Consider the following 21,594-nt stretch of genomic DNA (forward strand, 5'->3'; position numbering starts at 1 on the left):
AAACTTTGCATAATTGTTTGTTATGCCCCGTTTGAACAATTCATGTAAATTTCTGTGAGATATAGGGCACATAAAGTTAAAGCTAAATTTGGCGTAAATTTACGCAATATTTTGTGTAATTTTAAGCGTATTATCATAGAGATAACTCTAAGACTAGTTGCATAGAGGTGACTCTAAGACTAGAAGGTCAGGAAATAACGTGCTCAACATTTTAGCTCAGCTCTGGTACTCTCTTCGGTTACAAGCTAATCGATTCACCCCTCGAAACATAGGAAAAACCAATAACCCCTCATTTTATCTGTCAAACTTTCATAGCGAATCAAAACAAACATTGCGTAGTACTAGAATTTCGACTAGAATAGGGTACGTTAATCGTTTGCTTGGGACCAATAGGCTAGTCAAGTAGTGAGCCAATTTAAAATCGTTAGTTTCGTATTGATTGTTGCTAGTAGGTCCAGAAGAAACGTGTTCAACTTTTTGGCTCAGCTCTGGTACTATCTTCGGTCCCAAGCTAATCGATGCTCCCCTCAAAACATAGGAAAACCCACGAACCCCTCATTTTGTCTGTCAAACTTTCATAGCAAAACAAAACAAACATAGTGTAGTACTAGAATTTCGTCTAGAATGGAGTACGTTAACGATTTGCTTGGAACCAATAGGCTAGTCAAGTAGTGAGCCAATTTAAAATCGATAGTTTCATATTGAATGTTGGAAATAGCAACCGGTAGAAACTAACGATTTTAACTTGGCTCACTACTTGACTAGCCTATTGGTCCCAAGCACATCGATTAACGTCCCCCATTCTAGTCGAAATTCTAGTACTACGCTATGTTTGTTTTGATTCGCTATGAAAGTTTGACAGATAAAATGAAGGGTTCGTGGATTTTCTCATGTTTCGAGGGGTGCATTGATTAGCTTGGGACCGAAGAGAGTACCAGAACTGAGCCAAAAAGTTGAGCACGTTTCTTCGGGACCTTCTTGTCTTAGAGTTAACTCTATGATTTCGTTGTTTATGCCAACCACAGACAACTATAGCTCAGCGTTAAACAAAGGGAGATTTTATGAGATATTCAAAATTCAAATTTATTTTTTCTGTGTGGGCAACCATTCACATTTTTTTTAAATCGTCCATTTTGAATCTTATATTATTATTTTTTTTCAAAATGGCGTCTGACATTTTTCAATAAATTGTAGCACAAAAACGTCACTTCTGATCGAAATGACGTCTGAGACAAAGTTGTCATGAAAAGTAAAGTAAATACACACGGTAATTAAAAAAATAAGTAAATTCTCGCGTAACATTTGAAAAGGGCCTATTCTCGTTGATCAATTCTCTTTGGTTTACCACGGCAACATAAACGAATTTCTCGCTAAGCTCGCTGCACAGCTCGACAGAAGATGATGTTAGCTTGCACCTGAAACAACACACTGAATTAGAAATTCATTTGCAGTCAGGTTATAAGCAAATCAATGAAGAGAATCGATCAACAATGATAAGCTCTTTTCACGTGTTGCGCTAAAATTAGCTATTTTTTTAAAAAATGCAAAATATCAAGCAAATTGGAGAATCGATTCGTTATTTAGTGTGCTCTATAACCCTTTTCGCGCAAAGTCCGCCCACGCAAGCTAATAACACGTTTGGTTCAGGTAGCTTTTTCACTTCTTTCCTTTATTTAACGTCGGTCTCTGTTCCGCAATCTAGTGCCAATCACCGACGGACATCGATTGCCATCCATTGACGGCAATCAAATGTGCAGAAAGGCAGCTTCCACACCTGCGTAGGATATCGCACCCATTCAACACACATACACATGGGCCGGGACGAATGGCTTTACTTCCCTTCCGAAGGAAGACGTGACCAGAGATTTTTATGCCTCAGAAAAATCCCACCGACCTCGGCTGGGATTGAACCCAGACCCATCGGGGTGTTAGAAAGCAGTCACGCTTACCACTACACCACTTGGACTTAATCTTTTTCGGTAGCATAGCCTTGATTGTGCTCTACACGGCCGATGAGACTAACTCCGAGAAACAGTAACTTCTTCTCAGATGAAAGTGAAAATTCTAAACACTGGGGTTACTCAGCGCTTAATAATTCGAAAATCTCTTTAATAAAGATAAAAAAAAGAGCGCTGAGTAAAGCCAGGTTTTAGAAATTTCTCTTTCATGTGAGTAAAAGTGACTCTCTCTCTGAGTTGAGGGGGTTAGAAGGAAAAGGGTGTAAGCAGTGTTCGGAAAATCATTCTCAAATCTCCTTCTTTGAGCCTCCCTGCGAGAATAAACTCGCATGCGACTGTGGCAAACAAAATTCACGCTTGAGATTCTCATGCATATTCACGCACTCACACTCACAAACGCCGAAAAATCATTCCAGCTTTAAACTCATAAAAACCACTCATACGTCAATTGATATCATGCCTATGCATGTTGGGTTAGTTTCCCGAACACCTGATGCACAAACAATAGTAATAACAATTAATAACGCCAAAATATAAAGCAATGAATTTTTGAACCTGAAAACGCATCGGTGATTTTTGCAAGGCAAAACTCATAGGTGCATAAACTCATGCATGAGATTTGAGTTTTTAAGTTTTTCGGAACACTGGGTGTAAGTGACTTTGATCGATTCTCTTCATTGACTTTCTCTTTCGTTAATAATTCAGCTGTAAACATATTCGTGAGCCATTCTGGATGCTAGATGAGAACCTCCTTTATCAAACTATGTGGCAGAAATAACGCAAAATCTGTTTATAAAGCTGTAGTTATCAAAAGAGAAAGTCGATGAAGAGAATTGATCAAAGTTACCTACACCTTTTTCCTTCTAACCTTCTCAGTTAGTCTCATCGGCCATGTAAAAGTTATTGAACCTGCTCAGAAAAATAAAATTACACACAATTTGAGTTTTTTTTTCCTTGATTTGTTTTCCGTCGATCTTGTTTTCCGTGCTGAGCACCAATGCTACCGACGCCAGGAAGGCAGCTTCCACACCTGGTTCCTACCTATCGACCCATCAACTCATGAACCGGGGACCAACGGCTTTACTTCCCTTCCGAAAGAAGACGTGATCAGAGATGTTATGCCTCAGAACATCCCGGCGGCGTCGACTGGGATTGAACCCAGGTCTGCGGGGGTGAGAGGTAATCACGCTTACCACTACACCACCGGCGCTGCTGTATATAATTTTGTAGAAAATTGTTTAGATTTTTAGCAACGTTCTTCTACTTTACAGGCAAAAATGGTTAAACATTTCAAGCTGAACATTGCATTAGGTCCTAAGTAACATTGACAGATTATCTTCGTCGACTTTCTCTTTGTAACCTCACGGCCATGCAAAGACATTCCCAGGTATTTTCAACACACAGATCGATAAAAGAATTATCTAGCATCTAATACGACAAACACAACAAGAAACGCTTATGTCAGGCATAACATTTGATAACGGCACAAAAGCATTTGTAAACAAACTTTCTAAGGCCCTTTACGAGCGAATCTAAGTACGCCCACACAAACCAACAACATCATCGGATAGGGGCAACTATCACCTTTCCGAAGTGAGTGGAAGTGAGTGGAGTACACAACGAAAGGTTGCCTGTAAGCAGCGAACTGCAGCCAACATGAGCATCCATAGAAGGAGGAAGAAGCCGCACCGCTATTGATCGGAATCAGTAGCTCTTCCTGAGTCATTGTGGGCCATCTATGTCAAGCGTGTCATACTAAAGAGTATAAACAGAGAGAACCCAGCTCAAATTCCAATTCCTACACAAAACACAAACTCCTGCTGCAGTTAACAAATAAGATTTATTATATAAGTCCACGTAGTCCTACGTCACCATTGCGTACAACCCCATAGGGCTGTCCCTTGTAGTTTTTGCCGAGATGGGTACCACCGAGCATCGGCATTTTATTTTGCTGGATCAGCTAACAAACGGGAATTTTGCCGAGATCTGGGGAAATAGATGTAATGTCGGCCTAAATGCCCCTAATTTGGGCCCATACATAAATTCAGCAATCGACTAAATTTTCAAAAATATCCATTAGTACCGTCCCAATGACGCGTTCATCTAGATCTTCTTCTTCTTGTTCGCATTTCAAGCTTATTGCTTAGCGCATATTAGCTTATTGCGTGCTCTCAACTTAGTGTTCTAAACGCACTTCCACAGTTATTAATTGAGAGCTTTCGATGCAAGCACAATGATATTCTCGGAAGTCGAGAAAATTTCCAACCCGAAAGATTTCCTCGACCGGATCGGGATTCGAACCCGCCCCGCCTCCGGCTTGGTAATACCGTGCCTTTACTGATTAGGCTATAAGGCCCCTAAGGCGTTCATTTAGATAAAATTGATAAATAACAGAAAAGCGATGGACCCAATCTTAGATCCATAGGCCAACATTAGAGCCATTTTCCCTGTGTTGTAGTCACATAGTCGGAGTTCTAATTGCTAGGTCAAACCAAGTGAAATATCTTGGACAAAAATTTGGAAAAAGCTCATTTCTAGTGCTTATCTTTAAATCTAGCCGAAAATCTGACGCACGTATCATTCTGTTTAAGACTACCGTTATGGAATGTGACGCGGGCATCGTAAATGTGAAAGAGTCAGGAGAAGAAGGGCAAAACGGACAGTTCGCCATCTTAAGAAAAATCCTGAGTAAGGCTCTGCGTGTGCATCAAGGATGTCATCTCAATAAGATCTAGAATTCAATCAGCGTAATTCTGATATATTCTGACCCGCAAGTGTTGATGAACCGCATTACTGAAGGTTGTGATCGAATTGTGTCAACCACCGGCATCAATCAGCGTTATTTTGCAAACAAAATGTATCATTTCAAATACCAATATTACTTTATTCATCTAGATATTCCACCGTCTCATCTTTCTCATCACACTCCTCCACGTTCACAATCCATCCCACCATGAGATCAAAGACTGTTGATTTGGATTACCAAAATGCGCAACCTTGTGACTTCACATTTAAATTGTGCATGATTCGTTTGAGTGCTTTTGAGAGGGTTCAATGTGCAGATGCAAAGCTTGCAAATAGCGCTGATTTATTGTCGCTCAAAATATTAGCGAGAAGTGAAGGGAGCCGGACCTTTTGAGACTCAACCTAAGTCCCTACCTCATCTTAAGCGTCCAACCTCTCCCGTCATGTGGATTTTCTCGTGCTTGGATAAACTTGCCCGATATCGGAACTTCTTTCCACAGTGACATCTGAAAAAAAAAAAAAACATGAATCACTTTTTATACGGAATGATTATTTCCCCGGAAAAATCCCACACGTACACATAAGTCAGTGCATCCGAGTGCTTCAACATGTGCTGCTTCATATTCCATTCGCGAACGAATGACATGCCGCAAACTGTGCAAGAATACGGTCGAATGTTACTGTGGGCAGCCATATGCTCGGCGAAATTTTTCTACAATGATCTTAAACATTTAGAAAATTACAAAATGAGATCGAAACAGCTTCCTACTTACCTTACTCCGGAAATTCTTCCCGCAAACATCGCAGCAGTATGGTTTGGAATCAGTATGGACGTACGAGTGCAGATCCAATCGTTGCCTTGTGGGAAACCGCTGATCACAATCTGAGCAGTGAAACTCACCGGTGTGAGAACGCTCATGTGCATGGAAAGTTGTTTCATTGATAAACGACTAGAAATTGTAGAAATTCGGCGAACAATTAGAATTTGTTTCAACTCAAATTAACTCACCTTGCTGCAATAATGACACTGGTAAGGCCTCTCATTGGTATGGATCCGTTCGTGACGTTTCAGTCGTGTTTTTGTGGCAAACTTTTTCGCACAAAACTCACACGTATATCGTCCTTCTTCTATGGCTTTGTGCATTCGCAAATGGTTTTCAAATACCCTTATATTTTTAACTTTAGCCCCGCAAACCTCAGATGTGTACACTGTGTTTGTGTTTTCCATGTGGCTCCTTTTAATGTGTTTATACAATCCGTTTCCTGTGCATGTCCGGAAGGCACATTCCGGACACTTGATTGAACCTGCGTGCATCCGGAAGTGGCGATGGAGCATAATCACCGTAAAAATGGTCTTCGCTTCCGTGCGGGTGGCCTTACATTCCTCGCAGTCATAAGGAACCATGTGGGCGTGTTTAGGCAGGTGGACCTCCACATCGTTCAGATTCGCAAAAACTGTCATACAGATGTAGCATTTGTTCGGATCAAGCTTGGTCTCCTTTATTTTCACCTTGTAGTTTAGTATTTTTTTAAGTTTTTCAGAATTTACCGCTTGAGCTTGTTTGTTGATTTCAGTTGTAAACTGTTTATTGTGCTTCTCTTCCGGTTCCCATTTGTCACTGTTCTCCGATTCAGCAGTTAACATTTCTTCTTTACAGTCTGTTAGCGGCAGAGACTTGTCCGAATTCAAAGCCATTTCAAGTTCGTCTTCTGATATCGGTTCCACTTTGGGTTCTTCTACATCACACGTTCCGATCAACTCCTCACCGATCGTGTCCTCCAATTGTTCCTCCTTTTTAATCAATCTCATCCGTAGAATGTCCCGATGCTCAGGCCACACCGCAGACGTAGAAAGCACTTCGGTCTGCTGATCCGGTAACTCTGAACGAGGATAGCCTACCGGATCGTCGGGTTCGCGTTTTACTAGTGATTAGGAATCAAATTATTTTCGATTTATGCAAATAGGGTAAATTACGGCTTCGGAAATACCTTTAGCATCGTTTGGCAAAAATAGTGAGGTCATGAACTTTGTTACCCCCTGACGGTAATAGGTAAAGGCATTGCCGAACCCCTCATTTACCTTAGCACTATTCAACTAACAACTTACCATTCAAAACCTCATCCATCCTGACCACTATAGAGAAGTTGAACAAAAACTGTAAATTTCAATGATTTTTTTATCACAGCTGAGCGTAAGGAAGGACTGTTTGTGTTTTGTTATGTTGTTGTTGTTTGGGTTTTGGTTTTTGACTGGAAGCACGGTATACGCCATTCTACTCATTTGTGTCGGTGCAGAGAGTCTTCGGTTACGCTATAACGTTACACTTTCACTTGTGCCATAGGGAGCATTCATTAATTCCGTCACGCATAATTTGTCTAAAATTAAATCGCCCCCCCCCCTTAAAAATTACGTCGCGTTTTCAGAACCCACTCCTCCCCCTAATTATTTCGAAGTTTGTTTGGCAAAGAATTTTATAGATTTTTAACCAAAATATGGTCTCGTATTTCTTTCAGAATAATTTTTAGAAAAAGTGGTTTAAATTCATAAAAGTATGCATTTTCATGGGAAACTTCATTCCTCTTCGTTCTTTATTAATAAAATTTTTTGTCCGATCGGTTACCACTCTTGAAGAAATTTGTCATTTTGTTTTGGCTTTTGAGTCTTTAAGAACTAGTGTTGATTATACTTTTATAAACGTGTGTAAGATTATTTTGGATAATGACTTGTTCAGAGTATCATCCAAAACTATTCGTAGAATAGTTCTATCATTTGGGTAAAGTATTTATTTATTAGGGCGTTTTGATTCATGAGTTGGGACCTTCACCAGGGCAAGAAAGCCACTATAGGTACACATTGCACTAACGTACCTTCACTATTGGTGCGTTTACCCTGTATGAGCATTTCCACGCCAAATAGGGTAAACGCTCCTATAGTTGCGGTACGTTAGAAGCGTTAGGTTCCTATACCTAGTTGTGTATTGAGTCTCCATGCACAACTATAGGAACCTAACGCTTCTAACGTACCGCAACTATTGGAGCGTTTCCCCTAGCAAACCGGTTGGACATGATTGTCTCCGATTTGAATTAAACTTTACTATACCCAAGTTTGCGTTTTTCATTTAAATATGATTATTTTTCTCAAGAGTAACTTATTAAAACGGCGTATATCTAAAAATGGACTATATTTTTCCAAACACTCAAAACTTGAAAATGACTTAGCAGAAGTTGGAGGTAATTAAATGTTCTTTGATCAAAAAAATACGCTGAAAAAAACAGTAAACATCATAAATATAAAGAAAGAGATAAGGATTAGTAATTTCCATTTAATTCCCACTACCTTATTTGCTTATCCTTGACAGATAAGCGTATTTCGTCTACATTGTGCAGACTTCTTCAGTGTGTTGTACTAATATTCTACTATTAGTACAAGACACTGAAGAAGAAGTCTACACTTTGTAGACGAAATAAGTCTGTCAAGGATAATCAAATAAGGTAGTGGAATTAAATGGAAATTAATAATCCTTCTCTCTTTCTTTATACAGGTATTCCACTTAGACGCCCACATTCATCAGGATTAAGTAAACTCATGTTAAAAATTTAAAACGTTGATTTTCTCGGAGCCTCTCCCCTCCCCTTTCGATTTGTCTAATATTTTTTGCGAAGTAAGTTGAAGTTGTCCTAAACCCTGATAAAAAGTGTGAACCGGTAATTTGTTTGATATTTTTTTTAAATATTTTTGTTAGAACATAAACATAATTAAATTTTAAATTTTGAATAAAATAATACCAAAAAAATATCATACGGATCATTTTAAAAAAATATATAATAATAATCTTCTTTCCTAAGTCTAGCCGTTCCCAAGTTATTGCGATTTTTTTTTATCAGCAACGAAATGTATTTTTCGTAATTGATTATTAAATAACAAACAATTCATTCTCAGACGTGGGAATAGTCAGACTTACCTTGCTTGCTTGTTTTGAGATTTGGCTGCTAAAATATAAACATTACATTACCAAAATGTGCGACAAGCGGAAAACAAACTAACAAGAGTAGCAATGGGAAGGGTAAAGAATGTCATCTCAATGAAGCCGATATTGTCGCTAAACACAATGGGCCTTATTACGGGTGTCACTACACGGTGATAAGGAAGTGATACTCATAATAAGAGCCGTGATTGCCGTACAAATCAAATGGTAATCACTTCACCGTGACGACAAGTGACAAGTTTTCACCGTGAAGTGACATCCGTAATAAGCCCCAATACCAAAGATTGCTAGTATGGACTAGCGCGAAACCTTACGGTTTTTGCCTTAGCAGGCAATAATTGAATTGATGTTATTTTCACAATCATCTAGATATTTCACCATCTCACCTTCCTCGTCGTAATCCTTCACGATCACGTCCATTTCACCCTGAGACTCAAAATCGACCACAATCTCCTCTTTGGTCACTACTTCGCAACGTTCCTCTCGTGCTTGCAAAAATCAGCATAATATTGGAACTTATTTTCACAGTGACGACACCTGCAAAACAGCATAAAATTACCTTCCTATACAGAATGATTATCTCCCAACGTATATAACACGCACGCTTAAGTCAATTCATCCGAGTGCTTTAACATGTGCTGCTTCAAATTACGGTCTCGAACAAATGACTTGCCGCAAACTGTGCAAGAATGCGGTCGACTGTTGTTGTGACCAGTCATATGCTCCACCAAGCTTTTCTGCAATAATCATAGAAAGTTTATAAAAATTAAGCAAATAAGAACGGCAAAGTATGCTACTAACCCGATACCGGAAGCTCTTCCCACATACATCGCAGTAGTAGGATTTTAACTTGGTATGGACGTTCGAGTGCTGATTCAATCGTTGCTTGGTGGCAAACCGCTGTTCGCAATGTGGGCAGTTAAACTTCAAATCATGCTTAGCTTTGTGTCGGTGATGCCTTGCACGAACATTTGTTTCGAAGTCACAACCCTCGTACGAACATTTAATCGGAGTTGATGAAAGAAGATACTTCTTGTTGTCTGAACCTGAAGAGACCTGATTTGCACTTCCTATCTTGTGTATCGCCCGCAGATGCGTGGTCAGGGATGCTCTGGTGTAAAAGCCTTTCCCGCACTCTTCACAAATATAACCCCGTTCACCGGTATGAGAACGCTCATGTTTCCGAAAAACTTGTCTGTTTGTAAACGCCTAGAAATTGTAGAAATTCGAAGGACAATTATAACTGATTTCACCTGTGACTACATACTAGCTTACATTGCTACAGTAACGGCACTGGAAAGGCCTCTCGTTGGTATGGATCCGTTCGTGATTTTGCAGTCGTGCGTTCGTAGCAAACTTTTTCGCACAGAAAGAACACGTGTGCCATCCTTCTTCTATGGCTTTGTGAATTTTTGAATGATGTTCGAATATCTTTATATTTTTAACTTTAGCCCCGCAAATCTCACATGTGTACACGGTATTTGTGTTTTCCATGTGGCTCCATTTAATGTGTTTATACAATCCGCTTCTCGTGCATGTCCGAAAGGCACATTCCGGACACTTGATTGAACCTGCGTGCATCCGGAAGTGGTGATGGAGCATAATCACCGTAAAAATGGTCTTCGCCTCCGTGCGGGTGGCCTTACATTCCTCGCAGTCATAAGGTACCATGTGGACGTGTTCAGACAGGTGGACCTCCACATCATTCAGATTCGCAAAGTCTGTTTTACAGATGTAGCATTTGTTTGGATCAAGCTTGGTCTCCTTTATTTCGATCTTGTATTTCAGTATTTGTTTTAATTTCTTCCCTTCTGGTTTCCTTTCGGGATTTTTTTTCGATTCAGCAGATTCCTCCTTCGGATTGTCGAGTTCTGTTTCCTCTTTACACTCTGTTAGCGGCATTTCATTTAGACAGTTTTCCGGATTCAAACCCATTTCAAGTTCGTCTTCTGATATCGGTTCCACTTTGGGTTCTTCTACATCACACGTTCCGATCAACTCCTCACCCATCACATCCTCCAACTGTTCATTTTCAGGCCACATCTTAGCCGTAAGAAGCACTCCGCTCTGCTGATCCTGTAATTCTGAAAGAGAATTTTCCACCGGATCCTCGGGTTCAGGTTTCACTAGTAATTAAGAGTCAAATTATTTTCGATTTATGCAAATACAGTAATAATTGACGGCTTCGGCAATACCTATTATCGACAGGGGGTTAAATAAAGTCCTTGAGTGCTCCTTTTCAGGAAACATTCTGAAATCTTGGCTGCTTGGTGTTCAATTATTCGATACAATTTTGAGCGTAATCGGATTTATCAATGATTAGTTTTAGTACATTTAGTATACTATTTTTTATTCCGTTAATATACGAGATTATTAGCCATTAGACTACTTCATCTCGAAAAGCTTTAACCGTGCAAAAATTTTAAATCTGCATGAAGCTTTTTTTAATTGGCGTCTTTTATAGGCGAATAGGAAAAGGAATTGCCGAAGTCGTCATTTACCTTAGTATTAATCAACTTACCATACAAAACTTCATCCATCCTGGCAACTATGGAGGAGCTGACCAAAAAATGTAAATTTCACAGATTCTACCAAAAATTTGCGATTTTTAAACACAGCTGATGCGAAGCGAGTGTTATGACTGTTTGTGTCTTTGAGGGACAATGACAGTTTGTTGACTTCTCGCCGCAAGATCTCACTAATCATCCTCGCTAAAAAAAAAACCGGTATAATATTTACACTCAAAATATTTTCAAATCTAAATAGATTAAAAGTTACGCTAAATCACAACTCTCCTACCGACGCATTGAGTTCTCCAAGCAGGATCTCACGAACATTACACTAATAATATAATTTTACACACACTAGCGTATACTGTGTAAAAATAAATGGGTTAACTTTTACTCATAAAAGGGTATTTGACTGTTACCGTGCAGCGTAGGGTTTGTTTTCGTTTTGTTGTTTATTTTTACTTAAGAATGACCGTTCTTACAGCAAACAAAAAAATTCTCACAGCTAACAAAAAATTTCATCTCACGCAAATCACACCAATACGAACCCGCCTGGACACACTACTTAGTATAAAAATGGTTTACACGGCGAATGAGAACAGCCCAAATTTGAGTTTAGTTCACTCATAATCGCCAAAAGTGCAGGAACTCAGCGATGAGTATATTTGCCTCATGTTTTTCCAGGATTTTCCAGGGAAAAATTCCCGAATTTGAGAAAAGTAAAGATTGGATTCACTCAGTCTATTGGTACTTTTTTTTTTTTTTTTTTAGTCTTTATTATAGAGATTTTTAGCCTGGGGCTAGTTCATCTCTTAACAATCTATTGGTACTACCAACAATCAATACGAAACTAACGATTTTAAATTGGCTCACTACTTGACTAGCCTATTGGTCCCAAGCAAACGATTAACGTACCCCATTCTAGTCGAAATTCTAGTACTACGCAATGTTTGTTTTGATTCGCTATGAAAGTTTGACAGATAAAATGAGGGGTTATTGGTTTTTCCTATGTTTCGAGGGGTGAATCGATTAGCTTGGGACCGAAGAGAGTACCAGAGCTGAGCCAAAAAGTTGAGCAAGTTATTTCGGGACCTTCTAGTCTTAGAGTTACCTCTATGGTACTACCATAGAGGTAACTCTAAGACCACTGGGTCCCGAAGAAAATCATTATTATTTTTGGCTCACTCAGTACCAGAACAACGGTCCCAAGCAGTCCCAAGCTATTTCACTCACCCCTGCATGTTCTGCATGAATCCACACACCCCTGATGTTATCTGTCAAACTTTCATAGCGAATCAAAACAAACATAGTGTAGTAATAGAATTTCAACTAGAATAGGGTACGTTAATCGTTTGCTTGGGACCAATAGGCTACTAAAGTGGTGAGCCAATTTAAAATCGTTAGTTTCGTATTGATTGTTGGTACTACTCCGAGACTGAATAAAATTTTCTTCAGTTTCCTTATTTTCCGGCACATTTTTTTAGGTTTTCCACAGGAAACCATGAGACAAATTTTACTCATCGCTGAGTTCCTGCACTTTTGGCGATGATGAGTGAACTAAACTCAAATTTGGGTCGTTCTCATTCGCCGTGTTTACGCTGGTTACCGTGTGAGGCATTAATGAGTAAAGCCACTTTTATTAAAAATGGGTTAACTTTTACTCATAAAAGAGTATTTGACTGTTACCGTGCAAGCGTAGGGTTTGTTTTCGTTTTGTTGTTTATTTTTACTTAAGAATGACAGTTCTTACAGCAAACAAAAAAATTCTCACAGCTAGCAAAAAATTTCATCTCACTAACACACGTAAATCGCACCAATACGAACCCGCATGGAGAGCTAGGCGAGTAAGAGAGGTGATACAGTGGGAAGAAGTGTTAGTTTGTTTACTAAAATGAACCGCCCTTTTTGTTATGGCAAGTTTTGCTATAAGAAATGCTCCTCGTGTTTATTAGCGAAATTCACATCAAAGATTGATTAATTGCGTAGGAAATCAGTTTGGCACGGCATTTGTGACCAGCATACACCTTCCGGTCGTATGAAACAGGTCAAAAACTGTCGAAATCCGCAGATAAAAAAAAATGGTTTTGAATTTCTGTGTAGCAAAATAGTGAACTTTTCGTCAACATTAACGGCAAAGAACTCACCAACACTGGGAGACCGTGAGTTCCTGCCCACCTGTCTTAAAAACATCTCGCTCGGAGAGGACTATAACTTCACGTTTGACACTAAACTAACAAATTGACAGCTGACTTTCATAAAAAGGCCCAGCGAGGGGTGCTAAGATAAGACTTTGATTTCTAGACCAACAATTGAAATAGGCGGAACAACCAAACGTAAAAAAATGGTTTTATTCGCAGATTCCTCGAGAATCAAAGCACATCCAAGAAATCTAACATCATCATCTGATAGATCAAACTTCCTTTATCGACTGGCATTGTTAGTTTGTGTGGAAGTGTTTTGATTTTCGAGATTTTTGTGTTTAAAGCCATTGTTTACGTTTGGTTGTTCCACCTATTTCAATGGTTGGTCTAGATTTTTGCTAATGTAATCGAACTTATTGACAATTGGGTTCTTTAAGGGTATTGAGGAAAATGCATATTCTTAATCTGCATTAAGAATGGAGCCCAAACCCAAAATTTCATTAATTGTGGTATACTGAAACTATTTCAAATAAATACGGTAACATTTGCAAAAATCACCTTGTTAGCGCCCTTCGATGTCACTTTTTATGGGAGCTAGCTGTCAGTTTGTTAGTTTAGTGTCAAACAGTGAAGTTATTATTTAGCTAATAGGTAATACGTAATACTCTAAGGAAGCCTTAGCGTGAAACTTCAAAGGCACAAATGTCAGCTTCCACAAAACATACAAATTTGAAATTGCTACTCTATGTTTGTAGTAGCACAGCAAACAAGGAGTAGCAATTTCAAATTTGTATGTTTTATGGAAGCTGACATTTGTGCCTTTAAAGTTTCACGCTAAGGCTTCCTTAGAGTATCACCTTAAATCTTGGTTTAAAAATCGAGATAAAAGCGAGGATTAAAGCACAAACGAAGTGACAGACGACTAACTGGCGAAGAAATCCATTTAAATAATGTGGTTCACTGTAATAGAATTTTCTTGGAAGCTTGTGCCATCATCCACCAGATAGGTTAGTTTTTTTGTTTTGATTTGAACAAAGTTGATTTTGTGTACAATGATTCTTTGACAGTGTGCAAAGAGTTCGTATCATTTTGTCATTTTTTATGCATTTCAGTTTTGAGTAGAGTGAAAGAGATTGAACCAAAACATTCTAGTACATTTGGTGAAAATGCTAGTTCAATCTAGTAGTAGCATAGAGGTAACTCTAAGACCACTGGGTCCCGAAGAAAATCATTATTATTTTTGGCTCACTCAGTACCAGAACAACGGTCCCAAGCAGTCCCAAGCTATTTCTCTCACCCCTGCATGTTCTGCATGAATCCACATACCCCTGATGTTATCTGTCAAACTTTCATAGCGAATCAAAACAAACATAGTGTAGTAATAGAATTTCAACTAGAATAGGGTACGTTAATCGTTTGCTTGGGACCTCGCTTAGGACCAATAGGCTACTAAAGTGGTGAGCCAATTTAAAATCGTTAGTTTCGTATTGATTGTTGGTAGTAGTGTTGCCATGTGGTACAATCCAGTAGTAGTGGTGTTGCCATGTGGTACACTGAAAAATTGCAATAGCAGGTTAGTCACCAAAGTTTTCGAGCCGCTCCGTCTGTCACTTCGTTTGTGATGAAAGTGTGTGGGTTCGAAAAAAAAATATCGCTTTGCTCAGAAAACGAAGTTCTTTCAGATGATGTTTAAAAAACGGTAAATTTTTCAAAATTAAAGAACCCAATTGGGTTGTTTAACCTCATTCCACATAAAGTTGACCAATATTTAAAAAAAAAACATACATTGACCATACTGACTACCATAATGTTCCATTAATGTTCTCAAACCATACATAAAAAGGTTCTACTATGGTTCCCTTTCCGAAAATGTATGGGGAAATCTATAGCTTTGAATGGTATGGTTCTAACTAAAGAGCCTGAATTTATAAAGAGGTGACATCTTATCCATTTGACAGGTCTTCTGCTCGATTGGAATGACTTTTCTTATGACTTTGACAGATAATCGATTGTTCCAATTTTGATATGTCGTCTCTTTATAAATTCAGGCACTTTAGTTCTAACAACCCATTCTATGTTTGACTTTAGTATTTGTGAGATTGTGCGTGGAGATCTCTTGCACACTCAAAAAATTTATCACATATCTAATGGATGAAATCCATGTGAATTTCACATAGATTTCCTATGATCACATAGCAGCAAATCCCACCACAAAATCACATGAATATTATGAGGCCGATGAAATTCATGTGAAAAATTACATAAAGTTAATGTGATCGCATAGATGAATTTCATTGAATTTGATTATGGATGAAAATCATGTGCGTTTACAAAGGAAGCTACATGAAAACTATTTTCGGTGTGGACTTCTCTGGCATCGTTATAGTATAAGTGAGTTGTTTCACTAATCATACGTTCAACTTCATGAAAAAAAACGCCGCAAAATACCTTGAAGAGAAGGTACCTTATATCCGATTTTTCGCAAACATTATCAGTGGTCTGCGCACCAACACATATATCAGGCATAACATTTGATAACGGCACAAAAGCATTTGTAAAAAAAACTTTCTAAGGCCCTTTACACGCGAACCAAAACGCGGCAAAACCAGTAAAATTTTTGACCAAAGCACACTACTGACATCTGGCTCCGTGTTCGCGGGAAATATTTAGCTAAGCCATGAACCCGCATGCAAAAGTTATGGATTGGATCGTGTCTGATCTTTTCTGAACTAATTATTTTTATCTAGATAAAAAATCCTATGGTTTTGACAGTTCGGATCACTGCACATTTAAATCGGCCGTCTATGATTTTCGGGCATAAGTTAGAATTAAGTGTCATGCCGGTTTGTCGGTGATTTCAGGCGTAACATTTTATAACGACACAAAAGCATTTGTAAACAAACTTTCTAAGGCCCTTTACACGCGAACCAAAGTACGCCCACGCAAACCAATACCACTTTCGGAAAGGTGAGAGTTGCTCCTATCCGATAATGTTGTTGGTTTGCGTGAGTGTACTTCGGTTCGCGTGTAAAGGGCCTTAAAAAGTTTGTTTACAAATGCTTTTGTGCCGTTATCAAATGTTACGTCTGATTTTCTCTCACGAGCTCAATCTCTCAACATGTCATGTGTATTGATGCCACACGATATGAGATTTCCCTTTCACAGCCTAAAAAATATATAATCTAGCCATGAAAAAATGTTGTAACCCTAATTACATTTCCCATCCAGGGGCGTTAATCTAACTGCATATATAGAGGTACTTCATGTTTTGGCCCTCTGCCCTGCCCTCTGTTAACAATTAACGGTTTCTTAGGACCTAATGCAATGTTCAGCTTGAATTTAGAAAGTAGACAAAGTTGAACCTTGAACCACCGACAAATCGACATGGCACTTAATTCTGACTTATGCCCGAAAATCGTAAACGGTTAATTCAAATGTGCAGTGATCCGAACTGTCAAAACCATAGGATTTTTTTTTATCTAGATAATATTTCCAGACTGGATCAGACACGAACCAATTCATAATTTTTGCAAGCAGGTTCGTGGCTTCGCTAAATATTTCCCGCCAGATGGCAGGTGTGTGCTTTGGCCAGAAATTTTATTGTTTTTGTTATGGACATTCATGTCGGTTTGTCGGTGCTGAAATGTTCGCTCTTGGATTTGAATGGCGCTCTTGCGACATGAAGTAAAGATGGGTAAGAAATGTATGGGAAAATACTGGTTTTATTTAATTGTAGCTTGTTTAATAATAATATCCGGGAAAAACTAAACGACAAAGTCCCTGACTAATTTCTTTAGGTTGTCGTTCACTTTTTGTTTGGCCTGAATATGCTTCGAAAGCGAATTAGTTACCACTTCTCTCAATTTCTGTATCGGGATTTTTATTACTTCCTACCAGTGGAACAGCGCCATCTCTGTGGAAAATAGTCTGACGATAAGATTAATTCCAATGAATTAAAGGGGTATGGTCCTTATAGTTCTCTCGTGCTTGTAAAAATCAGCATAATATTAGAACTTCTTTTCATTAGACACCTGCAAAACAATATAAATTGCCTTCCTATACAGAATGATTATCTACCAATGCAAATAACACGCACTTTTATGTCAATTCATCCGAGTGCTTTAACATGTGCCGCTTCAAATTACGGTCTCGAACAAATGACTTGCCGCAAACTGTGCAAGAATACGGTCGAATGTTGTTGTGGCCAGCCATATGCTCGACCAAGCTTCTCTGCAATAATAATAGAAAATTTATAAAAATGAAACAAATTAGGTACCTATGACGGAGAAGCATCCTACTAACCCGATACCGATAGCTCTTCCCACATACATCGCAGCAGTATGATTTTAACTCGGTATGGACGATCGAGTGCTGATTCAAATTTCGTTCATGAGCAAATAATTTGCCACAAACTGTGCAAGAATACGGTCGAATGTTACTGTGGCCAGCCATATGCTCGCCCAAGCCTCCCTGGAAAAATCATTGAATGTTTATCAAAAATGAAACAAATAAAAACGGCAAAGTATCCTACTAACCCGATTCCGGAATCTCTTCCCACATACATCGCAGCAGTATGGTTTTAAGTTGGTATGGACGTACGAGTGCTGAATCATTAGATGTCTGGTAGCAAACCTCTGTTCGCAATGTGGGCAGTGAAACTTCAAATCATGCTTCGCTTTGTGTCTGTAATGCTTTGAACGGACATTTGTTTCGAAGTCACAACCCTCGTACGAACATTTCATCGGAGTTTCGAAGAGAAGATACTTCTCGTTATTACCTGAACCTGAAGAAACCTGACTTGCACTTCCTAGCTTGTGTATCATACCCAGATGCGTGGTCAGGGATGTTCTGGTGGGAAAGCCTTTCCCACACTCTTCACAACGATAGCCCCGTTCACTGGTATGAAAACGCTCATGTGCCCGGAAAACTTGTTTGTTTGTAAACGCCTAGAAATTGTAGTAATTCAATGAACAATTATAATTGATTTAAACTGTGACTACAAACTAGTTTACCTTGCTACAGTAACGACACTGGTAAGGCCTCTCGTTGGTATGGATCCGTTCGTGATTTTGCAGTCGTGCGTTCGTAGCAAACCTTTTCGCACAGAAAGAACACGTGTATCGTCCTTCTTCTATGGCTTTGTGCATTTGTGAATGATTTTCGAATACCATTATATTTTTAACTTTCGCACCACAAATCTCACATGTGTACACTGTGTTTGTGTTTTCCATGTGGCTCCATTTAATGTGTTTATGCAATCCGCTTCTCGTGCATGTTCGAAAAGCACATTCCGGACACTTGATTGAACCTGCGTGCATCCTGAAGTGGTGATGGAGCATAATCACCGTAAAAATGGTCTTCGCCTCCGTGCGGGTGGCCTTGCATTCTTCGCAGTCATAAGGTACCATGTGGACGTGTTCAGACAGGTGGACCTCCACATCATTCAGATTCGCAAAGTCTGTTTTACAGATGTAGCATTTGTTTGGATCAAGCTTGGTCTCCTTTATTTCGACCTTGTAGTTAAGTATTTGTTTTAATTTCTTGGAATTTATCGCTTGGACGCGTTTCTTTTTGTCAGGTTTTAATTGTTTATCAGATTTCCCTTCTGGTTTCCGTCCGTGAATTTTTTTCGATTCAGCAGATTCCTCTTTCGGATCGTCGAGTTCTGTTTCCTCTTTACATTCTGTTAGCGGCATTTCATTTAGACAGTTTTCCGGATTCAAGCCTATTTCAAGTTCGTCTTCTGATATCGGTTCCACTTTGGGTTCTTCTACATCACACGTTCCGATCAACTCTTCACCGATCACATCCTCCAACTGTTCATTTTCAGGCCACATCTTAGCCGTAAGAAGCACTCCGCTCTGCTGATCCTGTAATTCTGAAAGAGAATTTTCCACCGGATCCTCGGGTTCAGGTTTCACTAAAAATTAAGAGTCAAATTATTTTCGATTTATGCAAATACGGTAATAATTGACGGCTTCGACAATACCTATTATCGTCAGGGGGTTAAATAAAGTCCTTCAGTGTTCCTTTTCAGGAAACATTCTGAAATCTTGGCTGCTGGGTGATCAAGTATTCGAGATATACCGATACAATTTGAACGTAGAAAGTTTTTGTTTCAAATCAATAGTATTTTAATTGAGTTTCAAAAGTTGCTCAGTTGAATTCTCAAGAACATATGGACAAGAATAATGAGCACACGAAGAAGTTTAAATAAGTACTGACTATTTATGGTAGATTGACAATCATGAGACGGACCGAAAAGTTATAGATCACCTGGGGGCTTATTACGGATGTCACTTCACGGTGAAAACTTGTCACTTGTCGTCACGGTGAAGTGATTCTTATTTGATTTGTATGGTAATCACGGCTTAGTTGAATTCTCAAGAAAATATGGACAAGAATAATGAGCACACGAAGAAGTTTAAATAAGTACTGACTATTTATGGTAGATTGACAATCATGAGACGGACCGAAAAGTTATAGATCACCTGGGGGCTTATTACGGATGTCACTTCACGGTGAAAACTTGTCACTTGTCGTCACGGTGAAGTGATTCTTATTTGATTTGTATGGTAATCACGGCTCTTATTCTGAGTATCACTTCCTTATAATCGTGTAGTGACACCCGTAATAAGGCCCCTGTGCTACCATGGGAAGCTAAAATTTTTAATTGGCAAATCCGGAGTGATTTGAGAGCAATTGCTTTGGTAAACAATTGGCGTAATCATCGATTTATCCCTAATAAAAGCTCAATCTCGAAATATAATAACACAATCAGTTAGATAATTGATTTCTCTATCATCTATTGTTTACGAGATTGAACTTTTATTGGCGAAAAATCGGTGATTGACGTGTTTCTTTACAAAATAAATTACGCTAAAATTTCAAATCACTCTGAAAATACAATCATTTCTAAATGTCAATCCCATACCTCATCCAAAATTTTGAAATATGAATCATCCCTAATAAAAAATAACCATAAACGAACGATAACCCAAATCATTGAACTATTCCATAAATGGTTTGGATGATACCCAGAACACGTCGTTAAGCAAATTAACCATACAATTTTTATTAGGGATGCCTTTTTGAAGTTGGTGGAGTTAAAGGCATAAAAGTAAAGCACTTGCCGAAGCCGTCATTTACGTTAGCATCAATCAACTTACCATACAAAACGTTATCCATCCTGACAACTATAGAGAAGTTGAACAAAAAATTTGAATTTATCACGGATTCTACCAAAAATTTGCGATTTTTAATCACAGCTGATGCGACGCGAGTGTTATTTATGTTGTTGTTTTTTAGGTTTGGAGCGATTATTCATATATAGAGATTGCTGACGTTTGTCGTACGTAGTGTGCGTCACGTATACGTATACGCAAAATGTTTTCATCGGGAAAAAAAACTTCATAGCGGAAAATTTTCCCGATGAAAACAAATCACTTACACAATCATACTTTAGCAATCTCTATATATAAGCCTGGCGGATAGAAAATCCGGCAGCACTCTCTTCTACACGGCCATTGAGAATAACTCAGAGAGAGCGTCGCTTCTACTCAGAGGTATGGAGAAATTTCTAAAAACTGCAGAAACTCAGCGCTGAGTACCTGCACGCTTAGACAGGAATACCTAAAAGTCGGTAAAAAATAACGATAATCGAACAAAAGTTATCCTAAAGAACCTCAATTATCGGTAAACATCGATAACGTAAAATTAGGTATTGGTGGTTGAGAATCGTTAACGTAAATATTTACCTATTTTGTAACGTTACTTTTTACCTAAAATTAGGTTTTTTTTCTGTTTTATTGGTTTTTGCAATGCTATCGCGAGCGCTGCAGATGCTATTTTAAGATATATCAACAATAGAAAAGGGCCCATCAGCATTTGTAAACAAACCGTTCCAAAGCCCATTCCTCACAAATCGAAGGCCGCTCACACAAACCAACACCATCATCGTATAGGTAGAAGTTTCCCCTATCCGATGATGGTGTTGGTTTGTGTGGGTGGCCTTCGCTTTGTGAGTAAAGGACTTTGGAACGGTTTGTTTACAAATGCTGATAGGCCCTTTTCTATTGTTGATCCATATATCAAATGTATTAGGGACCGAGCGCTCTTTCGGATGCTGAGCGGACTGTCATCTGGAAGGGTTGTGCACGAGGAGCGATTTTAATCCCCCCAGTTTTGAAGACATTCCGGAGCGAGGATCCATTATCTTTTGTCAGAGGGATGATGAAAGTGGCATATCTAGAAA

At 38.9% G+C, this 21,594-nt stretch overlaps 3 protein-coding genes across 5 annotated transcripts; all 3 read right to left on the bottom strand.

Moving 5' to 3' along the window:
• Positions 1 to 4,795: 4,795 nt before the first annotated feature.
• Positions 4,796 to 6,909, bottom strand: LOC135705838 (zinc finger protein 26-like). The gene is made up of 5 exons (XM_065227686.1): positions 6,811 to 6,909; positions 5,713 to 6,626; positions 5,477 to 5,653; positions 5,282 to 5,415; positions 4,796 to 5,209 (listed from the first exon to the last, which is right to left on the bottom strand). The coding sequence occupies exons 1-5, from the start codon at positions 6,827 to 6,829 to the stop codon at positions 5,119 to 5,121; spliced, it is 1,335 nt and encodes a 444-aa protein (XP_065083758.1). The 5' UTR covers positions 6,830 to 6,909; the 3' UTR covers positions 4,796 to 5,118.
• Positions 6,910 to 9,091: 2,182 nt separating this feature from the next.
• Positions 9,092 to 11,318, bottom strand: LOC135705839 (zinc finger protein 62 homolog). 2 transcript variants are annotated; one of them, XM_065227688.1, is made up of 5 exons: positions 11,211 to 11,318; positions 9,965 to 10,773; positions 9,491 to 9,898; positions 9,293 to 9,426; positions 9,092 to 9,226 (listed from the first exon to the last, which is right to left on the bottom strand). In XM_065227688.1, exons 1-4 carry the CDS (start codon positions 11,227 to 11,229, stop codon positions 9,295 to 9,297), a joined length of 1,368 nt encoding a protein of 455 aa, XP_065083760.1. In that variant the 5' UTR covers positions 11,230 to 11,318; the 3' UTR covers positions 9,092 to 9,226; positions 9,293 to 9,294. The 2 variants fall into 2 exon arrangements, with proteins under 2 accessions (XP_065083760.1, XP_065083759.1); XM_065227687.1 differs by having other exon boundaries at positions 9,965 to 10,815.
• Positions 11,319 to 16,866: 5,548 nt separating this feature from the next.
• On the bottom strand, positions 16,867 to 20,625 carry LOC135705840 (zinc finger protein 660-like). Of its 2 annotated transcripts, XM_065227690.1 has the most exons (6): positions 20,510 to 20,625; positions 18,353 to 19,260; positions 17,876 to 18,286; positions 17,643 to 17,810; positions 17,437 to 17,570; positions 16,867 to 17,371 (listed from the first exon to the last, which is right to left on the bottom strand). In XM_065227690.1, exons 1-5 carry the CDS (start codon positions 20,526 to 20,528, stop codon positions 17,439 to 17,441), a joined length of 1,638 nt encoding a protein of 545 aa, XP_065083762.1. In that variant the 5' UTR covers positions 20,529 to 20,625; the 3' UTR covers positions 16,867 to 17,371; positions 17,437 to 17,438. The 2 variants fall into 2 exon arrangements, with proteins under 2 accessions (XP_065083762.1, XP_065083761.1); XM_065227689.1 differs by having other exon boundaries at positions 16,867 to 17,570.
• Positions 20,626 to 21,594: the final 969 nt, after the last annotated feature.

Source organism: Ochlerotatus camptorhynchus, unplaced genomic scaffold (genome assembly GCF_037179485.1).
Source record: "Ochlerotatus camptorhynchus isolate MF236.1 unplaced genomic scaffold, CSIRO-AGI_Acam_v1.1 ptg000274l, whole genome shotgun sequence".
In the NCBI taxonomy this organism is placed as follows: Eukaryota; Metazoa; Arthropoda; class Insecta; order Diptera; family Culicidae; genus Ochlerotatus; species Ochlerotatus camptorhynchus.

What these genes read in the sequence shown, in the direction of transcription:
- LOC135705838 (XM_065227686.1), bottom strand. An exon ending in AGTGTCATTATTGCAGCAAG is followed by an intron (nt 5,654 to 5,712) that starts GTGAGTTAATTT and finishes TACAATTTCTAG; the next exon opens with TCGTTTATCAATGAAACAAC. An exon ending in TCGGATGCACTGACTTATGT is followed by an intron (nt 5,210 to 5,281) that starts GTACGTGTGGGA and finishes TTTTTTTTTCAG; the next exon opens with ATGTCACTGTGGAAAGAAGT.
- LOC135705839 (XM_065227687.1), bottom strand. An exon ending in AGTGCCGTTACTGTAGCAAT is followed by an intron (nt 9,899 to 9,964) that starts GTAAGCTAGTAT and finishes TACAATTTCTAG; the next exon opens with GCGTTTACAAACAGACAAGT. An exon ending in GGAAGAGCTTCCGGTATCGG is followed by an intron (nt 9,427 to 9,490) that starts GTTAGTAGCATA and finishes TGATTATTGCAG; the next exon opens with AAAAGCTTGGTGGAGCATAT.
- LOC135705840 (XM_065227690.1), bottom strand. An exon ending in AGTGTCGTTACTGTAGCAAG is followed by an intron (nt 18,287 to 18,352) that starts GTAAACTAGTTT and finishes TACAATTTCTAG; the next exon opens with GCGTTTACAAACAAACAAGT. An exon ending in GGAAGAGATTCCGGAATCGG is followed by an intron (nt 17,811 to 17,875) that starts GTTAGTAGGATA and finishes TGATTTTTCCAG; the next exon opens with GGAGGCTTGGGCGAGCATAT.